Source organism: Dipodomys spectabilis, unplaced genomic scaffold, assembly GCF_019054845.1.
Source record: "Dipodomys spectabilis isolate Male_0828 unplaced genomic scaffold, ASM1905484v1 ptg000455l, whole genome shotgun sequence".
NCBI lineage: Eukaryota > Metazoa > Chordata > Mammalia > Rodentia > Heteromyidae > Dipodomys > Dipodomys spectabilis.
Window position 1 is genome coordinate 1,635,780 of NW_024871132.1, and position 27,420 is coordinate 1,663,199.

General features: G+C 37.9%; 1 protein-coding gene across 1 annotated transcript; it reads left to right on the top strand.

Annotated features, from left to right (window-relative positions):
* LOC122098061 (ras-related protein Rab-12-like) lies at positions 1 to 27,420 on the top strand. Its single transcript, XM_042668552.1, has 5 exons — positions 1 to 5; positions 262 to 446; positions 530 to 664; positions 2,731 to 2,835; positions 26,029 to 27,420. Exons 1-5 carry the CDS (start codon positions 1 to 3, stop codon positions 26,805 to 26,807), a joined length of 1,209 nt encoding a protein of 402 aa, XP_042524486.1. The 3' UTR covers positions 26,808 to 27,420.

A 27,420-nucleotide genomic window follows, 5' to 3' on the forward strand; every position in this document is an offset into this window, starting at 1 on the left:
ATGACGTGAGTGCTTAACATCTATTTTAGAAGAGAACAAAGGTCTCAAATTAAGTAGCTCAGTGTGTGCAAAAAAAATCCTGGGGAAATAGCAACACAACAACAATTAAACACACACACACGCACACACACACACGCACACAATCTAAGAGGCTCAGTTTGGAAGCATAGGCCAATTTCTGGTATAGCCAGTTTTTATACATCCTGCCATTATGGTTTGTACCCCCAAAAGCTCATGTGTCCTCCACTGATGGTGCTATAGGAAGCGGGTAGAACCTTTGAGAGGTGGGAACCAGGGGAAGGAAGTTTTGCATTGGGAGAATTCCCTTGAAGGAGTAGTAGAGTTCCAGCTCTTTACTCCATATCTGCTTCCGGGTCACCGGGCGACAGGCATCTTTTCTCCACCAGCCATCACCCTCATGAGGGTCTGCTGCAGCACAGAGCAAAGTGGGCCTGACAACCATGCACTGGAACCTCAAAAACCAGGGACAAAGTAGGCCTTTTCTGTGTTGACTCTGATTTTTCTCAAGTATTTTGTCAGAAGGATGGGAATAAACTGATAAACACACCTGCTGATGGGAAACTTTCCAGTCGACTCAAAATATGTGAAGTTAATGGTGAACTGAATCAAGATGATGTTAATGGTGAACTGAATCAAGATGATGGTCCGTGCATTCAAGACTGAGCAAATCATAAGGAGAATTAAAGAAAAAGAAAAATACTGTGCCATATCACAGCTAAACTGATGGAAATCAAAGATAGATAGCAGGTATTTAAGTCAGCCAAAAATACATTACAGAGATGAATTTGAATTGATTGGAATCAGGAGTTGATTTGGGTTTGAGTTTCATTGCTGTCTTCAGGAATCCGTGGTTCCTGCCTCCAGGCTCTTATTTACTTGCTTGTTGTGCTGATAGGAGATAGTGAAGAAAACCAACAGGCAAAAGAAAGCCCCACCCACCGTCCACTTTCCTTATTTCTGGCATTACAACTCCCCTGCGGGACTGGTGCTCATTCCTTCTGTTTCCCCATGAGGCATCTGGACACACACAGTATTTGCCCTTCTGTCTTCAGTTAATGGCACTCTCTGGAAAGTTTAAAATGACCATATTCACTTTCGCCTTGACAAAGGCTACAAATAGGTGTGGTTTTACATTCCTTACACTTATTCATAATTATAGATGTACTATATTTATTATAATTGGTCATTGGGATTCACACATCTTTATATTAATGAATTTCTCTCCTGGCCTCAAATATTAGTGGCAGCTAATTGTTACTCTTAGATTAATATAAATCTTTATTCTTTTTCCTTTGTTGTTTCTTTAGTGAGGAGTTGGGAAAAGTTACATTAGGAATCCTTATCTTGGTGCATTTTAGATATCTCAACTATTCTGTTTGTTAACTCAAAATTACAGTTAATTATGCATTCTGGACCTATTTCAAGGGTTTTGCATTTAGTTATTTTCCTATAACCTGTGAATACATAGATGTTTTCTATGATTCACAAATATGTACTCCTAGAGTAAGGAAGTCATGCCTTCCTTACTCCAATGCCTCTTTGGCTTCTTTTTCCAGGATCAAACGAGATTGTAAATACAAAACTTTTTGCTCACTCCTTAACTGTGTATATCTTCATTCTGTATCTGACTCTCTCTCTAAATTGTGGGCTTCTGTGGACCCCATCAGCTTTTTTTTTTTTTTTGTCGGTGGTGGTGGGGCTTGAACTCTGGGCCTGGGCACTGTCCCTCAGCTCTTCAGTTCAAGGCTAGCACTCTACCACTTGAGCTACAGTGCACTTCCAGTTTTCTGTGATTTTATTGGAGATACGAGTTTCATGGACTTTCCTGCCTGGGCTGGCTTTGAACCTCGATCCTAAGATCTCAGCCTCCTGAGTAGCTAGGATTACAGGCATGAGCCACCAGCGCCCAGCCCCATCAGCTTTTAGGTTACTTTGTGTATGTAGTAGATACTTTCTAATTGTTGATAAAAAGGAAGCTAAATATTTGTAATACAAGGTCTAGCCTTAAAAAAATAGAATAACGTACAGAGTAATATATTTGTAAGCAATTACTAATGCTCTACCACTCATTCTCCAATTTCTTATCAAACAATACAAAGCCATACACATGGTGAAAATTCATGTGTGGAGATTAGCATTTAAATAGAAGTGGATAATTGCTCTTCATTTTCTTGAGTCTATGTACTTGAGCCAATTCCTTGCTACATATGATATATGAAAAGTGATTTGAATTTCCTTGTTCTCATAAAATGGGAGGAATATTTGTGTCACCTATTGTATTCTAAATTTATAATTGGTATAATATTATAATATAGAACTTAAGATCTATATTATGATACATAAATATATTCTATGTGCATACATGTTCATAATAGTAATGATTTTAGTTATTGTGTTATTTTATCTAGATGTTTATGGATCTAGCACAGGCTTCTGTAGTCTTAATATACTTAAATATTTTGATATCTTGACCGGTCTCTCTGACTACTTATAGTATTTGAGAATTTGTGGCAATATACATTTTATTTAGAATATCAAATGTCAGATACTATGGCCATTTAATCACATGAATTCAAATTGCTCAAGTGATTAGATTCATACTAGTAATAAGCTGAATGGTAATTTAATGGAAATATCAAGTAACACATTTTTAAACCAAGGAGAGCAAGAATACAACAAAAATCTTTCTCAAACTTATTTACCCTTCAGGTTTTAGCTTATATTTAACATCCTCATGGAAAATTCAGCAGCCCTCGGTAAGCCCTGCTCATTCTATAGCTAGATCAGGAAACCTCTTGTCTCCCAGAGTGAAAGGTAAGTGAACTTTTGATCTCCCCCGGCCTTGTTAAAATGTAAGCTTTGTGAGCAAAGTGACCCTTTTATTCTTACTTGTCTGTTCTTAGCACAGTATTTGAAATACAGTATGACAGTGTAAATGCATTTCCCGTCTAGTTATTGATCTTAAACATAATTGTTAAATAGAATTAAGTCCACAATTCCGATTATGATTCTTCTAAATGCCAAAAAAAAATCTCATTTATTATAAGCAAACTTTAGTTTGTTTTCATATCACTTGAAAGCTATTACTTAAATTGATGTTGGTTGCATTAATTGTGTTTAAAAATAGCATTTATCTGTGTCCGTTACTAGACAAAAAGTAAAGGATTTATATATGTATATGTAATATTTTCATTTTAAAACATTTTGTTAATTGCAGGGTATTATTTGTGAGATCCATTTTAAATTTATTTGTTTTTTAAAGTATTTTTAAGTTCTATCAAGGATTTATCTTTTTTTTCTTTTTGGTCAGTCGTGGGGCTTGAACTCTGGGCCTGGGAGCTGTCCCTCAGCTCTTCAGCTCAAGGCGAGCACTCTACCACTTGAGCCACAGCACCACTTCTGGTTTTCTAGTGGTTTATTGGAGATAAGAGTCTCATGGACCTTTCTGCCCAGGCTGGCTTTGAACCACGATCCTCAGATCTGAGCCTAGTGAGTAGCTAGGATTACAGATGTGAGCCACCAGTGCCTGGCAAGGATTTGTCTTTATATAACTGAGTTAAAGTAGAGGTGACAGAAAAGGAGAGAAATATTTCCTGTTTTCCATATAGAATAAAAGAGTTAAGGACTCATACGATTATTTTTATCCATAAGCATTAGAATCATAATAATTATAATAAAGGATCCATAGATAAGGTAGCTTATTTTCTCTGAAAGCAGATTGTGCTTTGCTATAAAAACATGACAACCGTATGAATGTAATTACCTCTTACATTTCAGGGAATGGAAGGTAGCCAATGGCCTGTTTTTCTTTCTCCTGAAAGTATGCAATCAAATAAATAGTAGATGAAGCTTTTGTTGGATATGTAAATTAAGTGTGCTATTTAACAAGTTAGTTTGTCAACCTGATGAGTGGAAACATTGATTTGAAAGACTAATTATACTTAACTATTTTTAGAACAAACATGTTTTGTGTTATGTAGTGTCTGTAAGGCATTCCAATTCAACAGGTAAGTTCCTGCAAGCCATACTTTCTCAGAAGATGCCTGGAATGTTTATGTAAGATTCAAGTTGGTGGAAATGTGAGATTTATAATTCAGTAATTCACTGTGTGGCCATTTTGCATGACCAATGCAATTGGAGCTTTCCATTTACATACATCTTTCCAAATGTTAGTTAACATCTGTAAACAGACTACTAACTACTCCTCTATTATTGTAGTTAAATAAATTCAGACCACCATAATTCTCCACTAAGCACATCATGTAAAATATTCTTTTGTTGACCTAGGAAAGTGTCTTGTTGGCCAATTGAGAAACATTGAGCAAATCTGTTTTATGCTCTAAACGCTTCAAATAAAATCCCAAGAGAGGAGTTAGCACTTAAATTTGGGGGTTACCAAAGAGATACAAGAAATAATGGTCCCTTCCAAGGGACAAAGTATACAACTCTTTTTTTTAATGTTTAGCTTTGTGATTAGATTTGCACTACAGCAAAATTTAGGTTAATCATGGAATGTAGGAGTATAGAAGTATTATTTTCAGAAATGGTACAGTTTAATTTAGTGTCAAGAAGGACCAAAAACTTCCATGGACCTAGAAATATGTGTCCAAGTCTCTTGCTTGTCGGCATTAGATCACTGAGATATACTTTGAGTATTAGTTGTATTCTATAACAATAAATGAAGACCTTTTCACTTAGAAATTAGGAAACATTTTAGAAAAAAAATATAGTGAAAGAAATTACCTTGCTAAGAGATTTGCCTTCTCCCCTCAAAAAAAATATTTTTTTGGAGTAAATGGAAAAAACAAACAAGACTATCCTCCTTGGGTTAATTCTAGCTATGGATTGTATATGATCTTGGTGTGAACTCCTTTTCTTTCTAGAATTCAGTTTGTTTCTGTAATAATTACCATATTATTACTAAAAAAGGATCCCAAGTCACGCAAGGAGCACCTGTCCACTTCCACGCGTGCACATGTCTTTAGAGACTCACGCTTGTCGAACATTTTGAAGTTGATGGCAAAGTTTTTCCTCAGATGCTGGCAGCAATAGTTATGTTTGCAAGGTTTACATATTTCAATCTAGAATGCTCCATGCTTTCCTCTGTTTTCTTGTCTGATGTAGGGATGATTGGGCAGTAGTCACCAAGTAACTTCACGTTTGGAGAAAGAGTATCTAATTTACAGCACCATAGCAGCCTTCATTTTACTTCAGTTTTTAGTTTTTCCTATTTGACTTGTACTTTTCAAAAGATGCCTCAACCATGGCCTCAATTCCATGTCATACAACTCCAGAGAGAGGTGATTTGACTCTTTCCTGGTGAAGAAAGATACAGTAGGAGGTACTATGTTTTGAGCTTCATGGATATTGGGTTTTTTTTTTTTTTTTTTTCAGTTCACACAGTAATCCTGAGAGACTGGAATCAAGTAATGGATAAGAATGATTTAGGCAGGACTTCAGTTCCTATTATTGTGAGCATGTAATAATTATTTTCATATTTCTCAGGCTTAAGTGCTCATAAATGTATTATTTTGATTTTGTATTCTTTTGTGGAATTTTGAAATATTGATACAACCAAAAATGTTAAGTGAAGATGAAAGTTTTATTTTTATTATTTCTGAAATTACCCATCTTTTAATACCAAAAGACAGAACTATTGAATGACTATGGCGGGCCTTTCCGCAGTTTTAGATAATCACCATTTTTGAACGATTGTTTTCCTAAAGTAAAGTAAGTATTGTTTGCAATGCATTCACTATGCTTTCCTTTAAAATGCTGCTTTGAAATAACTTCTCAGGATGTGAATGTTCTTGAACAAATAAAGCTAAGGAAGCACAAGAAAGGGACATTTTTGACCCCATATCTTACCTGAAACTTTTGCATATAACAATGTGATGCAATTTGGACAACCCATAATAACGAGCATCCTGGTACTCACATAGCCTGGGAATAAAATACTGCAATGACTGGCATCCAAACATGTCTGCACGGCTTCCCTGTCCATGGTGCCATGAAATGTCTTTCTCTCTCCAAAAGAAAAAGAACTTTCCACTTTCCTGCAAATGGTAAGCCAGAGCCAAAGAAACATAAGACTGCGTGGTTTCCCTCATTGTGGCCACTAGAATATGCTTATAAATCTACAAGTAAACACACTGAATGACTAAAAGAAATAAGTAACACTGGGACATGATAAAAATATGTAGGACCCTTGCACTTTACATACAGAGGCCAAAGAAGGCTATGCGTAGGAGGACAAAGGATCAGAGGATCCCATAAAGTAACATTCTATGAAATGAACTCCAAGATAAGGAAACAAGAGACATTCTTTCGTTGCCATTGTTGCTGCTTTATTTTCTTTTCCTTTTGTCTTGTTCGTTAGTATGTATTTGGAGGGGAAGGGAGGGCACAGAAAAGGTGAAACAAGGAGGAACAAACCCAACAATGATACTCACTAGGCACTATGTAGAAAATGAACTGGAAATCTTGTGGGTGGAGATGGGGAGGGAAAGACTGGGAGAGTAAGGGAAGGGGAGACATGGTTCAGAAAGAATTGTACTCATTACTCATGACCTGATTCATGTAACTGTGACCCTCTGTCCATCAACTCTACAATAACCATTTTAAAAATGGCTCCAGAGAGCTAGCATTTCCAGAAAGAAAAAAAAAAGAACAATTACCCAATTACATTGAGGCCCAGATGGGAGAAGATATGAAACTACACAGGCTGCTTCTTGCATTTGGTTAAGCCACAGAGGGGATTTATATTGTCTTGATGGAACTGAGTGTCCAGCAGGAATAGGAAGAGAAAATACCCATTTTTTTTCAGTGGCACAACAAGAATGATCTAATTAACCCAGGATCAAGTCTGGACTATGATATCTTACCCATCTGTCTAATTAGTTGTTTATGTAAGCCAATTACGTATTAGAATGACGTATTAGAATATGGATATTTCCCTAGTCAGTACGTGTATGAAACCTAAATTCTGCTTATATACAACAAGAATGACTAAGCAGAGCATGGAGCTATCATTTCTAAAGATATCATACAAATACATTGTTTCTAGATATATCTAAATACAACATCTGAAGGCCAATTGGATTGGAAACAACATTGAGCTTTTGTCCAGGCCCTCCCAGAGTTCCCACTCCGGCACACATAAGAAATGTTAGTAAAGGCTCAATACTTTCTTTTGGATAGCCCCAAGACATACAGGTGCTAGCTCAGAGTGGACAAATACATGTGTAAGATCTCACACAGGGCCTTCTACCAGCTGTTGTTCTTTAGGGTCATCTGGATAGATAAAATTTCCAAAAGAACTATTACACCCGGCATATATTTCTCTTTTGTGCCTGACATTTTTGTTTCATTAAAAATAGTGGCATATTTGTGTGTGTTGTCAATTGGAGTATACTTAGAAAATTACCTGTGCCTACATCTTCCATAAGTTTCTCTCTGTTTTCCTACAGTAACATCAGAGGTTACAGTCTGATGTTTAGCTCTCTGATTTGGAGGTGATTTTTGTACGTGGTGAAAGAGAGATTCGGTTTGTCTCCAACATGTAGACAGCCTGTTTCCCCAGCACCATTTGCTGAAAAAGCTGTCTTTTCTTCCGGGTATTTTTTTGACTCTTTTGAAAAAAAAAAATTAGATGACTATAGTCATGTGGTTTGATTTCTGAGTCTTTTGTTCCATTGGTGTCCATGTGTGTTTATTTGACAACATCATGTTTTTGTGCAGTTTTATGATTTTTGTGACTATGTGTGTAGTATAATTTAAAGTCTATATTGTTATGCTTCCCACATAGCTTGTTTTGATCAGGATGACTTTTGCTATATACACCTTTTCATGAATATGAATTTTTTATTCAATTTCTATTTCTGCAAAGAATGATACTGAGATTTTGATAGGCTTGCATTCATTGAATCTGTTGTATGAACATTCTCAATATATACTAATTCTGCCAATCTATAAGCATGGGGGAAAAAGAAGAAGAATTGGCAGGATAGGACTACACCACAGCAAAAGTTAGGAAAGTTAGGAAAAGAAACAATAACCATAACCAACACACAGGTGAGCAGGGAAGAAATGCTTTTTATCAGCTACTTAACAAAAAAAGGAATACTAATAGAATATATACAGAGAAGAAAAATATTCCAATTAATAAATAGATTAGTGAATTGAAAAGATAGTTCAGAGAGAGAGAGAGAATGGGCATTGTTAATTGTGGGATCATTTGTGAGAGCAGCAGGGAGGGAGCGAAGAAAAGAAAATAAATGATTAAGAATGAATTACATTGAAATACATAGTGCTTGCTGTCCCACGTGCCACTGGAAATACCCTCAGACACTCAGAAATGTTCTTCACTAATTACCTAGGCATCTTCAGTTCACCTAATTTCACAATCAAGATTAATTTTCCTAAGTGCTTTTCTTGAAAATGACATACATGTGTTCTTTCTTTCCCTGGTGCAGAATAATAGGAAGTTGTAAAATCAGTTGGGCATTGGACAAGCCATAAGAAGAAAGAGTAAAGCATCAACATCAATAACAGAAAATAGGGATGTACTGAAAAATATTGGTATTTATCTAGACCCCAAACCGCAATTATTCAGTCATATTCTTTTAATGTTCGAAATTAACCCTATTTTAAGAGCTCATTATAATGAAATCTTTATTTGTATGGTAGTCTGGAGGAATTAGAAAGTCCCTTAGATTTGAACACCTTTAATGTCCTTGACATTTTCTTAGGAATTCCACACATCTCCATAATAATACTTAGCTTCTGCCTAATACCTGAAAAAACACATTTCTGCTTCTCTGAAAAATTTCCCTCCACCCTCTGGCAATCCATCAACAATTAACTACCAGAGATAGGTGGTTGATAGGGCATTTCTAAAACACCCATTCACTTTATCTTTTTGCACACTGTGTATTTTGATAAGTATGCACAGAGTGCAATATTATGAATATCTGTTCAATAGGTCAGATATTGACCTCCAGTCATGGCAAGCTAGTGCTAAATCCATCCCAGTAATTTTCTCTGCTCAAATCAATAGGCATGGCTTTAAAACAGAAATCAATAAAGTGACAGATTTCAATGCTATTGCTAGGAAATTATATTAATACAAATAGCATCCACATTATACTTGACCCTATGGCATAGCTGGCAGATTGTCAATACCTTTAGATCCATGCTTGGATTAAATTCTCTTATTGGAATATGCTAATTAGAAGTCAACCATAGTGTTAACATATTCTGCATAATTGAGATAATTTGATAAGGCAAAGTAAATTTTGATGTAGCAAGCACTTTTGTTAGAAAATTAGTACCAAATTGAAGTATAGTCAAAAACACAATTGCCTGTAGCATTCCTAGTCAGAAAAATTGCTTATTGTAACCTAAGACAGCAAAGCTACAATCACAATTACACTCTGCTTTTTGCTGGTTTTTTATTAATAAGAAAGTGGGCTCTGATATGGGGGCATGTGTGTGTGTACCTTGGGGAACTAGCTCAAAATGTGAAAATTCTGAGATGTTTTTGTACATGGATAATGTGTCATTAGAAAAGCAATTTAAAGCCATAGAATGCATTACTTAATGTCAGTACACCTTTCAATGTGACTCAAATTTAGTGATTTTTTTTTTAGAAAGGAGAAATAAATGAGTTGAGTTCCATCAGATGTCTACTCAATTTCACACTATAGATAGTGTTTTCAAAGAAAATTTACTGTGGAACTAGGAGAAGTAATTACATGGCAGCCCAAGAAGTATTGTCTTTTTAAAAGGGCACTTATGATTTGAACGACTGTGAAGGGATTGGAGCAAAGATCCACTAGAATAAGAATATCCAAATTCACAAAAAACCCACAGACACTGGGGAAAAATTGAATGAAGAATGAAATACTGAGTATGAAGGGCCAAGTCCGCCTATGGGTGCCAGCTACTTTTCTTTTTCCCCAAGAGGCAACACCAGGCATACACTTTAAAGAAAGGCTAGTCCATGCAGAAAGCCAGGGAAAGTGTAGGTATAGAGATAGAGACTAAGGGGAAACCAATTGTTAGTTTTCACGTCTGTATGTGAAACAAGCAAGAGATTGCTTGCAGCCAGAAGTAGCCCGGAGGGGAAATACTGTCTCCCTGGAGGATCCCCTGGGCCTTCGACCCACATGCTCAACCTGAGTGACCCACTTGAGCAGGGTGATGAGGTATCCAGCCCCTGCGATCCTACAAAAGAGAGTCCCCTGTGTCCAAATGAAGCCGTGTCAGGCAGGAGTTCGTCACCAGTGAATCCCCGGTGGGGACTCCTCCTGGTCCAGCCCAGTGAACCTCCTGAGCTCGCAGCTAGCACCTCCTGACCACGGAGAGAACAGGACGTGGGCTGCACCTTTCATTCCTGCTGAAGCTGGTTCAAGAACCAACTTGCTAGTTGCTTCCTCTACCACAGAGTAAAGCAGATTGTATTGGTTATTTTTATTGCAATTAAAAAAATATTATTCTCTTCCCCTCTTAGTGCTCCTCTTGCAGTTCACTGCATTTCCTATGTTTCTACCTGCCTTTCTCTGTGCTACCACACTGCTGTCTGGATGCCAACTTCTGACAGCTACTTCCTCCACCCCATCTGAATTATATGTGCAGGGTATTATGGAACTCTGAGGATCACATAGCACGCTGCTTTCCCTCGACCTCCATACTCTACAGACTTTCCCACTCCTTCTCTTGGTCACTCAAGAGCTAAATTCTAACCTCTACACATACTATTATTAGCCTCCTAACCTGCCAACAGTATCACACAAATGCCCTCTATCCTGGAAAAAAAATACAAGACTGGTTATGTAGCCATTGTTAGCAACTATATTTTCTGTTCAGTGAAATCATGTTGGGGCTTAAGTTGGTAAATCTACTATTGTTGAGATACACCCCACAATAAATAAGGAAAAGCAGCCCAGCAAGCCACAGTCCTGTGAGAAGATAGACTAGCATTGGGAGCTCAGAATATTTCTAATGGAAAAAAAAAAAAAAAGAGAATATTTCTAATGGCCTAACACCCAAAATGGCAACAAATGAGCAAATCCCATTCCAGAAATGTGAGAAATATGGGGGAAACTGTAGGAAATGCATCCCCTCTAAGTAAAAATGACATCAAAGTAGAGGAAAGTCTACACACTGACTAAGATGTATTGATAACAATATTCACTGGGCCAGGCACCGGTGGCTCACGCCTGTAATCCTAGCTACTGAGGAGGCTGAGATCTGAGGATCATGGTTCAAAACCAGCCCAGGAAGAAAAGTCCATGAAGACCCATCTCCAATTAACCACTAGAAAACCGGAAGTGGTACTGTGGCTTAAGCAGTACAGCACTTGCCTTGAGCTGAAGAGAGCAGGGATAGCGCCCAAGCCCAGAGTTCAAGCCCCATGACTGAGAAAAATAAATAAATAAATAAATAAAATAAATAAATAAAAAGAATATTCACTGGAGTGAAAGAAAGCATTTACAAACTACTCTGTGAAATCCAAGAAGACACAAACCAAAAGGTTTCCAATGAGAAAATATATAAAAAACAATGCTCAGCAAGAAACGTACTCGTTGCCTTACTCATGTAACCATAATTCCTCTGTATAGCATCTTTACAATAAAATAATTTTTCTAAGAAAACTAAATGAATACCAAGCAAATGCAAATTCCCAAATGAGCTGAAAAAGAATACAGCTACACAGCTAAAATAATTCAAAGGCAGACAAACCCCTCTGTACAGGTACAGCACTTGTACAATAAACAACATACAAAATAATAATATATAATAAAATATAAAAAATAAGACAGACATTAAAAAGTAAAATAAAGAAGTCAGTGCAAGAATGGAAAAGGACATAGACACACACACACACACACACACACACACACACACACAAAACATGCGCATACTTTGCTTCTGAGTAACTGTGGGTTAATCAGATTTGGGGTTTCTAGCTCTAATTCTGGCCTCACCATACTTCATACAAGACAATGTCATTAAAACCAGCTGATACATTGGAGTTTTCACTCACATTTTATTTGAGAATGAATAAAGGATTATCAGGAAACATAAGAACATGCCACCTTACTTACCTGCAGGTTTAAACTATTCCGTTTTGCAAGATTCCAAGTGTATCTGACAGCCTGTGGGCTCATGATGCCATCTGCTGGACATGATTAGAAAATGCAAGCAGGCTTTTAAGTATGTGGGGGTGTATGTGTTTTGCATTTAAGAAAGATGTAATTACAAAGATCATGGTAAATCTTCTTGTGTCAAGTCACAGTAAAGTAATGTACAGTAGAACCTATACAAAATACCATTTCATCAGAGCCATGCTACACATCTTCCCACACACATCCAACAGGGTCTGCTTATAATTATACTAGGTCCCTCCTCTGTCCTATATTCAGGATAAATGTAAGAAAACTGCTTAATTTCTCTGAGCCTCAATGAATTTGAAAATGCAATAATAATTAATTTTTACAAGAAAACACTGCAGGAATATGCTAAAATTCTCAGATAGCAAATCTTTTGTCTGGAAACAAACAGGTCACTTTGTGCTTGTTATACCTTCAGCTTACCAATCAACCTTTCGAATACTATTTCATTTATTAGAATTTGTCTAAACACCATTGTCTTCTGTTTCTTGTGAAATACTCACTTAAATATGAAAATGTTTCTATTTCAATGGCTTTTTAGAATTTTGGTTAGTATTAGTGTTTCTATCTTAGTGTTTCTTAAACCTCCCACTCCTGTAGCACTTTTTTTGGGGGGGGGGAGGGGTCCGGTCATGGGGCCTGAACTCAGCCTGGGCACTGTCCCTCAGCTCTTCAGCTCAAGGCTAACGCTCTACCACTTGAGCCACAGCACCACTTCCGGATTTTTTTCTTTTTGCTTATATGATGCTGAGGAATCGAACCCAGGGCCTCATGCATGCAAGGCAAGCACTCTACCACTGAGCCACCTTCCCAGCCCCCTGTAGCACTTTTTAATGCGATTCATTATACTATTTTCAATTTCCATAAAGCTGTCATCGATCAGCAGGCTGATCTTCCTTTGAGAAGTGGGAAATACCGGGACTTGAACTCAGGGCCTTTAGGAAGGCTCTACCACTGGAGCATTCTCCCAGACCTTTCGGTTTTCATTTGTTTTTGGCGGGGTCTTGTGCTTTTGCTGTGGCTACCCTCAAACCATGATCCTAACTCTACCTCCTTTGTAGCTCTTCTATTTCATCACGGTTCCCCAAAGCTTTTTATATCCTCAGTCTCATTTATATCCAAATACTGTGCTTACAGCATATATATTTTTTGGAGAAACATCATTTATATGCTCTGTAGTTCTATGCAAATTGTTTAAAAAATATTTATGCCAGTGTGCTACAAACATGAATCTTCTCAGGTCTATAAACCATTTTTCAAAAAGCAGTTAATAAAATATAAATTAAATATCCTTATGATAGTCCCTTTAGAGAGCCTAAATAAATTTTTTCATATAAATAATTGATACTCTCTACTTTCATTGCTTGGAAGGAAAAGCAACTCAAGCCAAATAGATTTTTGTCATTACAATATAAAGACATGAGTAAGAGTGTAATGTTATATTATTTTTACCAAGAATAAACAACTAAAACACTTTATATCTTTAGCTATAATTTAATATAATGATAGGAGAACACAAGGATTACAGTATTGAGCAGTGTTATTTAAATAAGGCAAATAGAGTATAAATAATATGAAGCGTGAAATAGCTAAACCGTTGGAAAGAAATAATTAATTAACCTTTTTTGTCGGTTGTAGGGCTTGAACTCAAGGCCTGTACACTTTCCCTGAACTTTGTTTGTTCAAGTGTAGCTCTCTACCACTTTGAGCCACAGCGCCACTTCCAGTTTTCTGGTTGTTAATTGAAGATAAGACTCTCAGGAACTTTTGTGCCTGGGTTGGCTTTGAACTGTGATGCACAGATTTCAGCCTCTTGAGAAGCCAGGATTACAGACATGAGCCACTGGCACTGGCTTCATTTTTAAAAACACTTAAAATCATCAACTGTGATAGTTTACTCATAAGAGCCCCTGGGTATAGAGGAGGAATGTTCATACCACATTGGGACAACTCTAAAAATCTGTTACTCTCATGGTATATCCTGCCCTAAGTCCTAGGCAATCCATAACCCTTGGCCCAAACTCAGCTTTCAATCTTTTGCCAAGATGGTTTTACTAGAAAATAACCATCCTATTGTTTATACATTGCATATAGTTTTTTTTCCTTATTGCATGTGTATTTATTTATTTTTATTGTGAAAATACTGTACAGAGGCAAGATAATGAGTGCATTTCTTATCAAGCATTGTAGCCTCTTCTTTTGTTTCCCCTTCCCATCCCTTCCCATCTTCCCCCCCCCCCACCCCTCACCCAATCCTCACATAGTGGGGGTACTTAATACAGCTATCTTAGAATTCTAGAAGCCTAAAATATTTATTGTCTAGCTTTTATCAAAAACTGTTTACTGACCTTTGGTTTAGAATCCTAGAATATAAGATGGTTCCAATTGCAAGCATTAAAGATTTTATTAACAGATTGCCTGCCTGTATATCTGTGACATCTATCGTTTTAATTTAGGAAAAAAATGTATTTTATTTTAAAAATCTGATCTTAAATTAAGACAATACCTGCAAAACTAGTCCATAGGGTTCCTACATATTTCCTCAAACTTCAACGTAAACCTTATGTAATTAACATGGGTGTGAAAATTATTGATTAAAATCTTGTTTATTTTTATATTTTATTTTATTCTATTTTCTTATAGTTATATTTTTATGGTCAAGGTAATGCACAGACGGGTTACTGTTGCATAAGCAAGGTAATAAGTACTTTTCTTGTCAATCTTGTTACCTGTTAGCACTCTCTTTCAATGTCCTGTTCATGGGCAGCCCAGTTTTGTGCAGTGCCTTTGGTTCCATGTGTCTTTGGTCTCCAGCAACCCTGACAGCAGCTCTGTCTTCCTATTTCCATGCCCTTTCCACTGACACATCTGAAGAATACTTCTCAGCTATTCTCCTCTTCAATCTGGCATCTTAATGTTTTCTCCTAATGAGAAAACACTAGTATTTGACAAGAATATTGCAGAAAGATGATGTGTCTCTCCATGTGGCATAGCATGTTTTTGATATGTCAGATGATTCGGGTCTTAGGTTTCTTCACTGTAAAGTATCATGTGGAAAAATGGTTGATGTGATAGAAGTCTTCTACCTGTCATCATACGTTCATCCACTGATTTGAGTATCCACTGATGTCTTCTGCAACTACTATTAATAAGGTTTCTGGTTAATGCTGACTTAATGATAAAATAATGTACATGTCAATTACCATAAGGTGATCACTACCCAGTACATACATAAATATTTGAGGTTCAAATATTATTTGTCAACAAAATTAAAAAAACATTTTCAGCTCAAAAGGAGCAGAAATATAATTTACATGTTTCTTGAAGTAATCCAAGAAAAAGAAGGTCAGGTGAAAGACAAGAAGGTGTGGTCAATCTAAGGCCATCTGCCCTTGGTCAGATCCTTTTCAAGGTGGGACTAAGAAAACCAGTGTTGGACTTGGCGCTCTCTGACCTCATGGGGCCACCTTAGTGGTGTGAAGTCTATCACTGCCCTAGAAAATGGGGTTCCCCTTCTTACCTCCAGCGATCCACCCCCTAAAGGGAGTTTCAGGTAGAATCATTACACTGAGAAAATGACGGTGTTTGAACTCTGACCATTGATTAGTTAACATCCTTATACACATCTATCACTACTTCCTTGCCCTTTGCTGACATCTGCTGGTGTCTTCATGAACACATGCTGAAAATGAAGCTACTGCCCATGGCTCTGGAGAGGCACTCGTGCATCCTCTCTCAGATGGGAAAGAGTAATTGACACTGTGCTTTCCCTACAATCATAAGAGACTGTAGACAATAACGTGTGAAGCATGAGGGCTGTGCAGCCCTCAGTGTTCCCTGAGGGCTGGTGCTGCTCAAGCCTCATCTGTCTGTGCCCGGCCTGTGGATTGTTCAGGAAGCAGTGCCAGATATTCGGCCCAGCGGGACAGGCGCTTGTTACTCGGAGAAGTCTCAGGATAGGAGTTTTCTAGTGGTGCATCCGAGAAGCCAGCTGTGTAGAGAGAGGCTCTGGCCTCAGGACGGACCGCTGGGGAGGTTGCGTGTGCACAGGAGGAGACCCTGGAAGGTTTGGTGGAGAGCAGGAATAAGGCTGAATGGGATTTCCATTCTGGACAGCATGGAGAAGCTTCTGGGCACCTGGGGCACACCTTTAAGATGAAGGATCAAAGGCTGACCTCTTAAAAGTGGGAGGTCAAGAATGCCCTAGGGTTGATGTTTTGCCTAGGATTAAGTTATGTCTGATACCAACCACTTACAACCCAAGTGACATTATCCATCTCCTTATGCCCCAAGGTATAGAAACCCCTTGAAGTTTCAAATGCATTCTGGAGGATTGTGTCTCAAATAAGAAATACTCTAGCCAGAACGGATTATACCCTCACATTTAAAGCAACAGGATCTGTGGAAGCCTGTGAATCCATGATCAGCTCATCCAACTGTCCAACTGGTGAAGGCCCAAACACTTTTGGTGAAAAGACTGGAGCATGCTATCCAGACTACTAGTTCTGCCAAGAATGGGGGGGTCAAGGGGCTGGGAAGGTGGCTCAGTGGTAGAGCGCTTGCCTTGCATGCTCGAGGCCCTGGGTTCGATTCCTCAGCACCACATAAGCAAAAAGAAAAAAGGCAGAAGTGGTGCTGTGGCTCAAGTGGTAGAGCGCTAGCCTTGAGCTGAAGAGCTGAGGGACAGCGCCCAGGCCCAGAGTTCAGGCCCCACGACCAGACCCCAAAAAACAAAAACAAAAAAAAAAGAATGGGGGGTCAAGCAGTGGTGTTCTTTGGGAAATTATGATGGAGTTCAGCTCTGATAGGAAATAACGATGCTGAATTGAATGATTAAGGTGAAGGTGGGAAGTATGACTTAGGCGGTGAGCCGGAAGTCTTGGCTTCTTGGCTAAAATGCAAGACTGAGATGAATGTAGCAAAGAATGACTATGTTGTCTTTATGTCTTTACAGGATATTGACTTAGACGCTCTTCTCCCAAATTTTAATTGAGCAGACTAAATGACAACTTTTAAAATTGCCTGAAGAGCAGCAAGAGGGAATTATTCTTTTAAAAAATGGTTGAAATGGGAATCTCTTTGAACTGTCCTGCCTGGTCAGTGCGTACAGCAGACGTTCTGGATGCTAAGAGCAGGCTGACCCAAGAGGGCAATACAAGATAATGTCTGACTACATCAGTGTAGAGGTTAGAGGTGTGGCTCAGGGGTAGAAACTCTGCCTAGGAAGTAGAAGGCCCTGAGTTCAAACACTAATGCCACTTATATGAATAAAGTAAAATACTCTGATTACATCTGCTTCATCTGTACAAAAAGTGTGAGAGCTCAGTTGGGCATTGGCATGGCTTCGGACCTACCTAACCCCAAACGGAGTTCAACCAGACTCTAGATGCGCTCTTTGGTCAGAGCCCGGGGTGTACCTACCATGTTACGGCAGGAGCACTTGAATTCATGGACTTGACACCATAATTAAGTGAGGATGGGCTTGCAAATTGGTAACCAGCAAGGACCAGTTAATGTATTATACTCATGACATCAACATTATCGTCTGCTCCTCAGGGGAATAAACAAGAGGATTTCAAAGTCTAGTAACTTATTTGACAAACAAAGACTGACTGATGAATTTAGCTAAACTTCAAAGCACATTGAAATTCTTCGGAAGTATATGAGTGAAAGATTTGGCAGCTAAGGATACAATACAGCTTGTCTTCATTTTATACATGAGAAATGTGATAGTTTAGACAGTTACGTTAGAGATCCTTAAAGGCTGAAGTACTTTTTACTGGTCAGTACATCAAAATGAGCATTCACTTATTTTATGTTGTGAAGCATTTTTTAATCATAAAGAAGATAGTTTGACAAGTAACCCATTCACCCACCATTAATATTACTAAAGCACAACATTGTACCTTCTGTTGAAAAGCCATATGAATTATTTACCATCTCATTATGCTTCCTCCTTCCAGGAATGAGACTGTTAATGTTGAAACTAGTACACATAGAGTCTCCTACTTGGGATGCTTTGGTTTACAATTTACTCACTTCATAACGGTGTGAAAATGATACACTGTCAAGGATGCCTTGAATTTTGTGTTTTGGTCTTTCCAGGCTACTACCAGGCAGTGTGAAACTCCCTTGAGATACAGGGCAGCAGTCATCCACCTGCGATATTCAACACAATGTGAAAACAGGCTTTATGTTGGACATTTCTTATTAACAGATAAATTATTTTTTTAACAAATGTTTACTAAATTAAGGATATATTGATGTTTATTCACACAACTATAAGCCATGGAAGATGGAAAGATGAGGAGCTTTAAGGTTAACAAGTAAATAGTGCAAATTTAATCAAATGAAAGTATTTACGTTAGGATGTTGTATTTCTTTTGACTCAAAGTATTTAGAAAATGAGATTCATTTACATGGATTAAAATAGGCATTAATAAGTAATCTAATTTCCTGAAAGAGCTGTTACTCCCACCTTCTCACATCTACCTAGTTAGTAGATAAAATATGTCCATAAGTGCAAAGCTGCTCTTGTTTGTAAGAAGAGCAATGGGGGTGAGAACCATTAAAGAAAAGTCTTAATTAAAATAGCAGCTGCTGTGGGTAATGATTACAAGTTTTGTGTAGCTAATTCCAGGAAATCCCACACCATTTTCTCAACTATTCATGACAAGAAAACTGCTTTCCTCAACTCTGATCCACTAACTTTGGTTTTGTTTTTCTTTTGGTGACACTTGTTTGGACTCAGGGTGTTATGCTTGCTAGGCAAGTGCTATATCACTAGAACCACACTCCTCCAGCCTTATCCTCCCCATCCCACCCCCTCTCAGTTGTTGTTATTTTTGAAATATGGTCTACTCTTTATCTATGGTGGCCTGGGCCATGACTCTTCTAAGATGACAAGTGTGTGCACACCACCATATCAGCAGTGGAGATGGGGTCTGGGGAGCTATTTGGCCACAGTCCTCTCTATTTCTGCCTCCTGTGTAGCTAAGATTAAAGACGTGAGCTACCCACATCTGACCAGGTCATTAATTCTTTGATGATTCACCTGGTCCAGGAAAAGGGAGTTAACCTCACCTGATGAGTAGAGAAAAGGAGGAGAGTTTCTGCTAACTTTCTTTTCTGTGCACTCAAATTAATCAGTGTGCATTTATGCCTTTTACAGGACTAATTTTAAGTTTTTTCAACTTAGTTGATACCATTAGTAGATTGTGGAGAGATAAAATACACTCTGTAATCCTTTTAGCTGAAATAGAAGTCATTTACATTCGATTTTTGGGAATTCTTAAAATGATTTTTGTTTCCAATTACAGTTTCAAATTACATGAATCTTTTTCACTAGGGAGTGATAGGATTAAAATAGATTCTGCTAGTTCTAGTTCAGGTTGAATAATTACTTCTTTTGACATCTCATGTCCTGCAATGGTATACATTTTTCTACTTAGACCTATATCCAAACACCATAGAACATAATGAGCTTTTGGGGTCACTTGAATGTGTTATTTTGGGGATGAGTAAATAATTCTTCAGCAAATGTTATGATAGAGCAAAATGGTGAGCACAGTAAACTTCAATTAGGATGACTAGTTTTGACCTAACCGACGTTGTATGAAAATATTTAGCTGTTATCTAGTATGCATTAACATTTTCATCTCTGAATTATATCTATGTCCAACTAGTTTAGTTTGTATTCATTAATGTACAAAAGGTAACATGGAGGGAATTATTGAGATAGCTTAAAATTTAACTCTAAATATTTCAGTCTTTATAAAACTTAATAGAGAGCAGACTTATTTAAAACATATATTAAGTCAAGCATACTAAATACTTAAAGATTTCTACTTATTTACATCTAAATGACTACATTTATCCTCTCCAAAATACCAGCCAATTTTTCATGGCTACGATGGGGATATAACTCAGTGAGGCCAGGCTTTTTTAGGTAACTGAAATAACACATAAGCCAGCAATTTATCTTTATGTGCATTTGTCAGTTGAAAACAACTAGGGATATTTTTAAGTAATTCTATTCTAATTATCCTATTGAGATGTTGGTTTAATTTGTCTTGGATAAGTCCATAATTTTTTTCACCTACCTTGTACCAAAACAAAGCAAAAACGTTCAATTAGAGCAACATAAAATAGTTCTAAAGGAAACAAGGTCCGAATCCCTCCAAGCACCAACTCAGCCAAATACTCCTTCTGTAACAGAGTATGGAGGAAAGTATATGATGACAGAGAATGCCATAAAAACTAGACAAGATAATGTGTTAAAAGTAATTAAACACAGCATTATAAATTTCTGCTTTTGCTTCTGAATATGATTGCCACCTTGGAATTCATTTTATCTCCTGACTTGCTTCGTGTCGTTTCCAATTATGAAAAGAACAACTTCCTGCTGGTTGTCAGTAATTTTATACAAGTATATTTTTACTGTATTTTTTTTTGTATTTGGCTACTTTATATTTCTTTTCTCTTCCTTTGCTATGAACAAGCAATAGGAAATGTTATATAAAGATAGGTAGTGAATAATTCTAAATTGTAGTTATCAAAACCTTGAAGCGGCAAATAAAATATATATTTGAAAAACCTTGAAGCCTTACCGTTATAGATCTGTGTGATGATACAGGCTAGTCATCACTGCAATGCCATTATTTGTGAGAAATAGCATTAGATGTCATCCTTGGCCCAGATGAGGTTACCATCTAATGAGAAAGCCAGATTCCCAAACACATCATTTCAGTGTAATGTATTCACTACTATCAACTAGTAGACACATATTGATTATGTTTTCAACACATGTCATTGGTCCCATTTGAAAAATGGAACCCCTGAGAAAAGTCTCATCTTTGAAAAAAACTCTTCATTAAGCTAAATATAAAAAAGTAACATTGTTAAAAGGATAATATCATTTGGGGAAAAAGTCTTCTAGATAAAAGTCATCATTAGGAACAACAAATATGATAGACCCCCCCCCTCCCATGAATGACCAGTAATTTGAAATTAGGATAGAAGGATATGATTTTTTTCCTACTATTTCTGATCTGAGAAGAATCAGTCCATAAAATGGAATCCTGTTAGACAGCGATATATCCCAAATTTTTGTGACTCATTTTTATTTCAGAAACTTCAAACGATGTATTTGTCTCCATATATCTTAGCACTGATAATTTTATGATGGTTGTAATAATAAGCAAATAATTATATATAATAAATATCTTCATTATTGATACACACACACACACAAGGAATGGAGTCATAACTCAGACTATTATTTCCATAAGTCTGTTACGCATGAATTTTCTCATATGGTGCAGAAAATCATGCTTTGGGAAAATTATGAAATACTTACGTTTTGGACACCATTGTAGCTTCACCAAAACACAACATTGTAGGAATTGATGTTATTTGAAGAAATGCCACCCTATTATGATCCTTAAATCAAGGGCAAAGTATTCTCAAGAGCTTGATGCAATAGTTGGGAAAACAACTGAAATAGTATCTTACAGATGAATATACTGCATCATTGTTTTTGTTATCAATACCATACTATTGAACATGAATGGAGTTTCTAATATAGTTTCTAACATAGTTAATACTTTATTTCCACTTCTTGGTTGGCTTTCTTCTGCATTTTTGTCAAGGCAACAAATGTAGAAGCTCCTGTAAATAACCAGTTCTATGAAATTAGGGAGAGAAGCTTACTTTTCCTGTCCTGAAAAGGATTAGTTGTAAGCTCTTAAAATAGAATCTTATTAATTTAATTATAATCCAGATTTTGTGTTGCACTATTTCAGTAATATTTCTGTCTCCCTATACCTAGCATTAATAATTTACCAATACATTAACCGAAACAACCATAAAATTTATTTTTAAGCAACATAATTACAGAAAATGTTGTCTTCAACACAATGAAGATGACTTCTAATTTGACCTTGGAGTGCCTCTAGAGAATGACTATCCATGGAGGCTTATGGCAAGCTGTTCCTGGGACTTCTTTGTCTTGGTGGGTGGCCTGATGTCTAGGAGTCCAATTCATAACTAAGCATTCCTCTCACAGAAAACATATCTATAGTGGGAGACTCTATGTGGTTCTCATTTGGCCTGTATCCACTTGATTCCTACCAAGATGACCAGTGTGTAGAAGAGGCCCTAAATAGGAGGGAAAATCAGTCCTGATTGATCAGAAGTCACAGAAGCAACAGCTCAAAAAGACAAATGAAATAACAGAAGTGAGGTATTACATCTAGACCCCAGAACAAAAAGACAAGCATGCCTCATAGGGGTTGGGGGTGGGAGTGGGGAGTCAGCCAGGACCAAACATTGCAGCTTATTTATTGAAGGTTAAGAAACCAGGGAAGAGCCGGGCACCAGTGGCTCACACCTGTAATCCTAGCTACTCAGGAAGCTGAGATCTGAGGATTGCAATTCAAAGCCAGCCTGAGCAGGAAAGTCTGTGACTCTCGTCTCCAATTAAACCAACAAAATCCAGAATTGGAGCTATGGCTCAAATGGTAGATCACTAGCCTTGAGCAAAACATGCTCAGGAATAGCTATCAGACCCTGAGTTCAAGCCCCAAGGCTGACATAACAAAAAAAAATCAGGGAAAAATGCTGGCATTTGTATTTGAGCTCTAGACTGATTTCTGAAATCTGAAAATTCAGATTTCAGGAGGTAAATCCGGACAAACTCAGAAGTTTCTCAAAGAAAAACAATGCAGCTAAAGCTATTATCTCTGGGTTCCACCAACATTAGGAGCCCAGGAAAGATCAGCCAGGAGAAGCTGGAAGGGAAGTTACTGTCTATTATCAATGGAACAGAAGTTGATGAAGAGCTGATAGTTCTAGTCTGAAAGGTTATGGAAACCTGGCCAAGGTTCAGACAGAATAAAGATGATCCCTGAACCAGACACGAAGTAGCCATTAAACACACAAAAATAAGGCAGAAGTGTGAGTTCAGGCTGTTAATAGTAACTCAACTTATACTTAATTCTAAACCTTTCCAGATGTTTATGAACAAACAAGAAGGGAAACTTTGCTCCCATAGTGATAAGTGAAATACAATAGTCAAGTGGAACTTTATAATTTTATTTCTTGTTGGAGAAGATCATGAACTTCACTCTTTATGTAATATCATATTTACTTTGATAACCATACATATGAACATATAAAGCAGAAAGTATTTCACATCACCAATACATTTGTATTGTTTATACCCCACATAGAGATATCAACACTTAGAATGAGTCTTGCTTTTGATGAGTTGTCAGGTGTTCTGTAGATTTCCATAGATCTCATGCCAGGTTGATCCCCACATTGACTTATTACCTGTCAACTTTACTTATTTGATTTTATGGCACTTCAATTACCCAGTGGCTGCTGCCCACACATCAAAAGAGGAGGAGGAATTTTCCTTTGTGGAGAAAATCATGTTTAATATGTGAATCCATAACCTGTATGCAGAAATCCACCCATGAATTACATTTCAAGTAAAAGAATCATGCAGTCATCAGCTAGATAGATTATACAAGTTTAAAAACTTCTTCAATGCAGGAAACACTTAAATTTAGTATGCTCTAATTTGTCCCTTCCTATTGAGACTCAGGTAGTTTCACTTTAAAAGACATCTTGAGTTCCATTGTTTTGTGAAGTAAATAGGGATGCCTTTTCACCAGAAGTAATTTTTAAATCCACCTCCATCCCCTCAACACAAATATAATACCACTTGGAACAACAAATAACTACTTGTGAGAGAATACATTTTCTGCGGAACAAAGAAAGCTATAGATAATGTTTAGTAGAACATGAAAGAGGCACACAAAGCCTTTTCTAGAAATTGGTAAACATTCTCTACTTTAAGATTGTACTTTGTGACGATATATCTGAAAAGGACTATGAACTATTATTTTCTTAGTCTATAAAGGGAAAGATGGAAAGCAAGACAATGGCATAAGCCAAACCAACAGGCAACCTATAGAAGACAATTCAGATCACAATGAGAACCAACTCACAATGTGACACTGGAGTCAGCTCCTCTGAAAGAAAAAATGGTGATTGAAAAGATGATGTTTTCTCTGTAGGTACTATGTACAGGAAACAATGAAGTATTTAGAATAGATACTAAAATCTATTGGGGGAGGAGGTACAGTTATTTTCAATATAATAAAGCATGACATACAACATGGGGGCCGTAGTTTATTAGGATATATTGTATTCAAGAGTTGGCTTGACACATAGACCTCAGCTGCTCTTGCTATGTAGGGAACAGGCAAATATGTAAGATGAGAGATTAATTTGTTCTGTAGTGGTAGACATTTTGCTGCATAGATGTATCCTGTAATACCATGTTTTATGCCTTGAATACACAATTTTTAACATAAAAGAATCTTTCCTTGTCCTTGAACATTTAAAAACATATTCTCAGATGCGATGTTAGGCGCCCGCTCTGTGCTGCTTCAGAAACTCTCACCTTGCTTGGCTTTTAGGTTTTGACATTATCCAGGCCAAGCGCAGCTGTGGACTCTCTCTCTCAGACACGCGTGCCATCCAGCACAGAGTGGCTTTCCCACAGGGCCTCTTACCCCCTCCCAGGTGACAAAACAGGAAGTTGGCTAGGGACTCCAGGAAAGCCCAGCCATTGGGCCTGGGGAAGCAGATAGGTCATCGTGCTGTCCTTTGGCTATAGGAATTCATCCTCCTTGCTCCCTACAGATGTATTGTTCTGGGAACTTTCATGTATGGAGGGCACTGCACTAAGGAACAAGAACTTACTTGTATAAATATCAAGTGGCAACCACATCTACAATACCCCAACATGTCCCTGTTCCCTTTCTGACTCCCACCTCTCCCACCCGACTTGTTCCCCCACATAGCCCTCCCTAAAAACATTGCTTCCAGCTCTGAGACATAGACTACAAAAAGCTGTTGATGATTGAAATAAGAGGAGCAAAGCAAGAAGCAAGCCTTACACTCTTCAGCTTCAAGGGGATTGATGTCTGCTAGATGTTCAGAATCTACTGCTTCCACTCAAATTCTATTTTGAATCTTATTGCAAGCCTATGGAATAGGTATTACTATTTTCACACAATGGAGTCTCACTAAATTTTACCACACCATAGAGGGGTAGAAATAAGAATGGAATGTAGATCTATTAATTGTGTCTCATAGATTCTCCCACTGTCTTCAAATTATGATGAGAAATAATTCATTACCGAATACAAAACCTTGGAAAGTAAAAAAGATTTCTAGATGTAATGCAGTGGGTTCTGCTTGTAATCCTAACTGCTTGAGAGGTGGGGATTGGAAAGGCTTGGGGTTCAAACTCCACCACAACCAATAGCTGGGTGTGGTGGTTTCTACTTGTCATTTCTCTCTCCATGGGAAGCTTACTTTTAAGCTGTGGTTCAGTCCTGCTCTGTGAGACCTTATTTGAAATATAACTGAAGCAAAAAAAAGCTGGACAGAGCACCTGCTTATCAAGCACAAGGTCCTGAGTTCAAGCCTCAGTACTACCCTCCATCAAAAACAAATCTCAAGAGCTGGGAAGGTGGCTCCATGGTAGAGTGCTTGCCTCACATGCATGAGGCCCTGGGTTCGATTCCTCAGCAACACATAAGCAAAAAAGCAGGAAGTGGTACTGTGGCTCAAGTGGTAGGGCACTAACCTTGAGCTGAAGAGCTCAGGGACAGCACTCAGGCCCAATGTTCAGCCCCCATGACTGACAAAAAAAAAAAAAATCTCAAGGTTCTTCTGCTCTTGGAATCCTTTACCTGTCCTTTCCACTGATTCCCACATTAAACCAAGAATCTTTATTTTCTTCATATAGGGCATGATTGCTTCATAAGACTTGAACTCCGAGGAGGGTGGGTGGGGAGCGCTCTCGCAGAGGGCGCCGTCAGACCCTGCGCCCGCGCTGTCAGCAGCGCTGGGTGGATCCGGCCTGGGCCTGTCCATCTCCAGCCGGGTGGACAAGCCCCCGGAGCCCTTGCACCCTGCCTGCCCGCTCTCAGTGATTATTTATTCAAGTTACTTCTGATTGGCGACTCTGGGGTTGGAAAGTCTTGCCTCCTTCTTAGGTTTGCAGATGATACATATACAGAAAGCTACATCAGCACAATTGGTGTGGATTTCAAAATAAGAACTATAGAGTTAGATGGCAAAACAATCAAGCTACAAATATGGGACACAGCAGGCCAAGAAAGATTTCGAACAATCACTTCCAGCTATTACAGAGGAGCCCATGGCATCATCGTAGTGTATGATGTGACAGATCAGGAGTCATTCAATAATGTCAAACAGTGGCTTCAAGAAATAGATCGTTATGCCAGTGAGAACGTCAACAAGTTGTTGGTAGGGAACAAGTGTGACCTGACCACTAAGAAAGTAGTAGACTACACAACAGCAAAGGAATTTGCTGATTCCCTTGGAATCCCATTTTTGGAAACCAGTGCTAAGAATGCAACGAATGTAGAACAGTCTTTCATGACGATGGCAGCAGAGATTAAAAAGCGAATGGGCCCTGGAGCAACAGCTGGCGGTGCAGAGAAGTCCAATGTTAAAATTCAGAGCACTCCAGTGAAGCAGTCAGGTGGAGGTTGCTGCTAAAATTTGCCTCCATCTTTTTCTCACAGCAATGAATTCACAATCTGAACCCAAGTGAAAAAACAAATTGCCTGAATTGTACTGTATGTAGCTGCACAACAACAGATTCTTACCGTCTCCACAAAGGTCAGAGATTGTAAATGGTCAATACGGACTTTTTTTTTATTCCCTTGACTCAAGACAGCTAACTTCATTTTCAGAACTGTTTTAAACCTTTGTGTGCTGGTTTATAAAATAATGTGTGTAATCCTTGTTGCTTTCCTGATACCAGACTGTTTCCCGTGGTTGGTTAGAATATATTTTGTTTCGATGTTTATATTGGCATGTTTAGATGTCAGGTTTAGTCTTCTGAAGATGAAGTTCAGCCATTTTGTATCAAACAGCACAACCAGTGTCTGTCACTTTCCATGCATAAAGTTTAGTGAGATGTTCTATGTAAGATCTGATTTGCTAGTTCTTCCTTGTAGAGTTATAAATGGAAAGATTACACTATCTGATTAATAGTTTCTTCATACTCTGCATATAATTTGTGGCTGCAGATATTGTAATTTGTTGCACACTATGTAACAAAACAACTGAAGATATGTTTAATAAATATTGTACTTATTGGAAGTAT

What these genes read in the sequence shown, in the direction of transcription:
- LOC122098061 (XM_042668552.1), top strand. An exon ending in TGAACTGAATCAAGATGATG is followed by an intron (nt 665 to 2,730) that starts GTCCGTGCATTC and finishes TTTACCCTTCAG; the next exon opens with GTTTTAGCTTATATTTAACA. An exon ending in CTTGTCTCCCAGAGTGAAAG is followed by an intron (nt 2,836 to 26,028) that starts GTAAGTGAACTT and finishes TTCTTCATATAG; the next exon opens with GGCATGATTGCTTCATAAGA.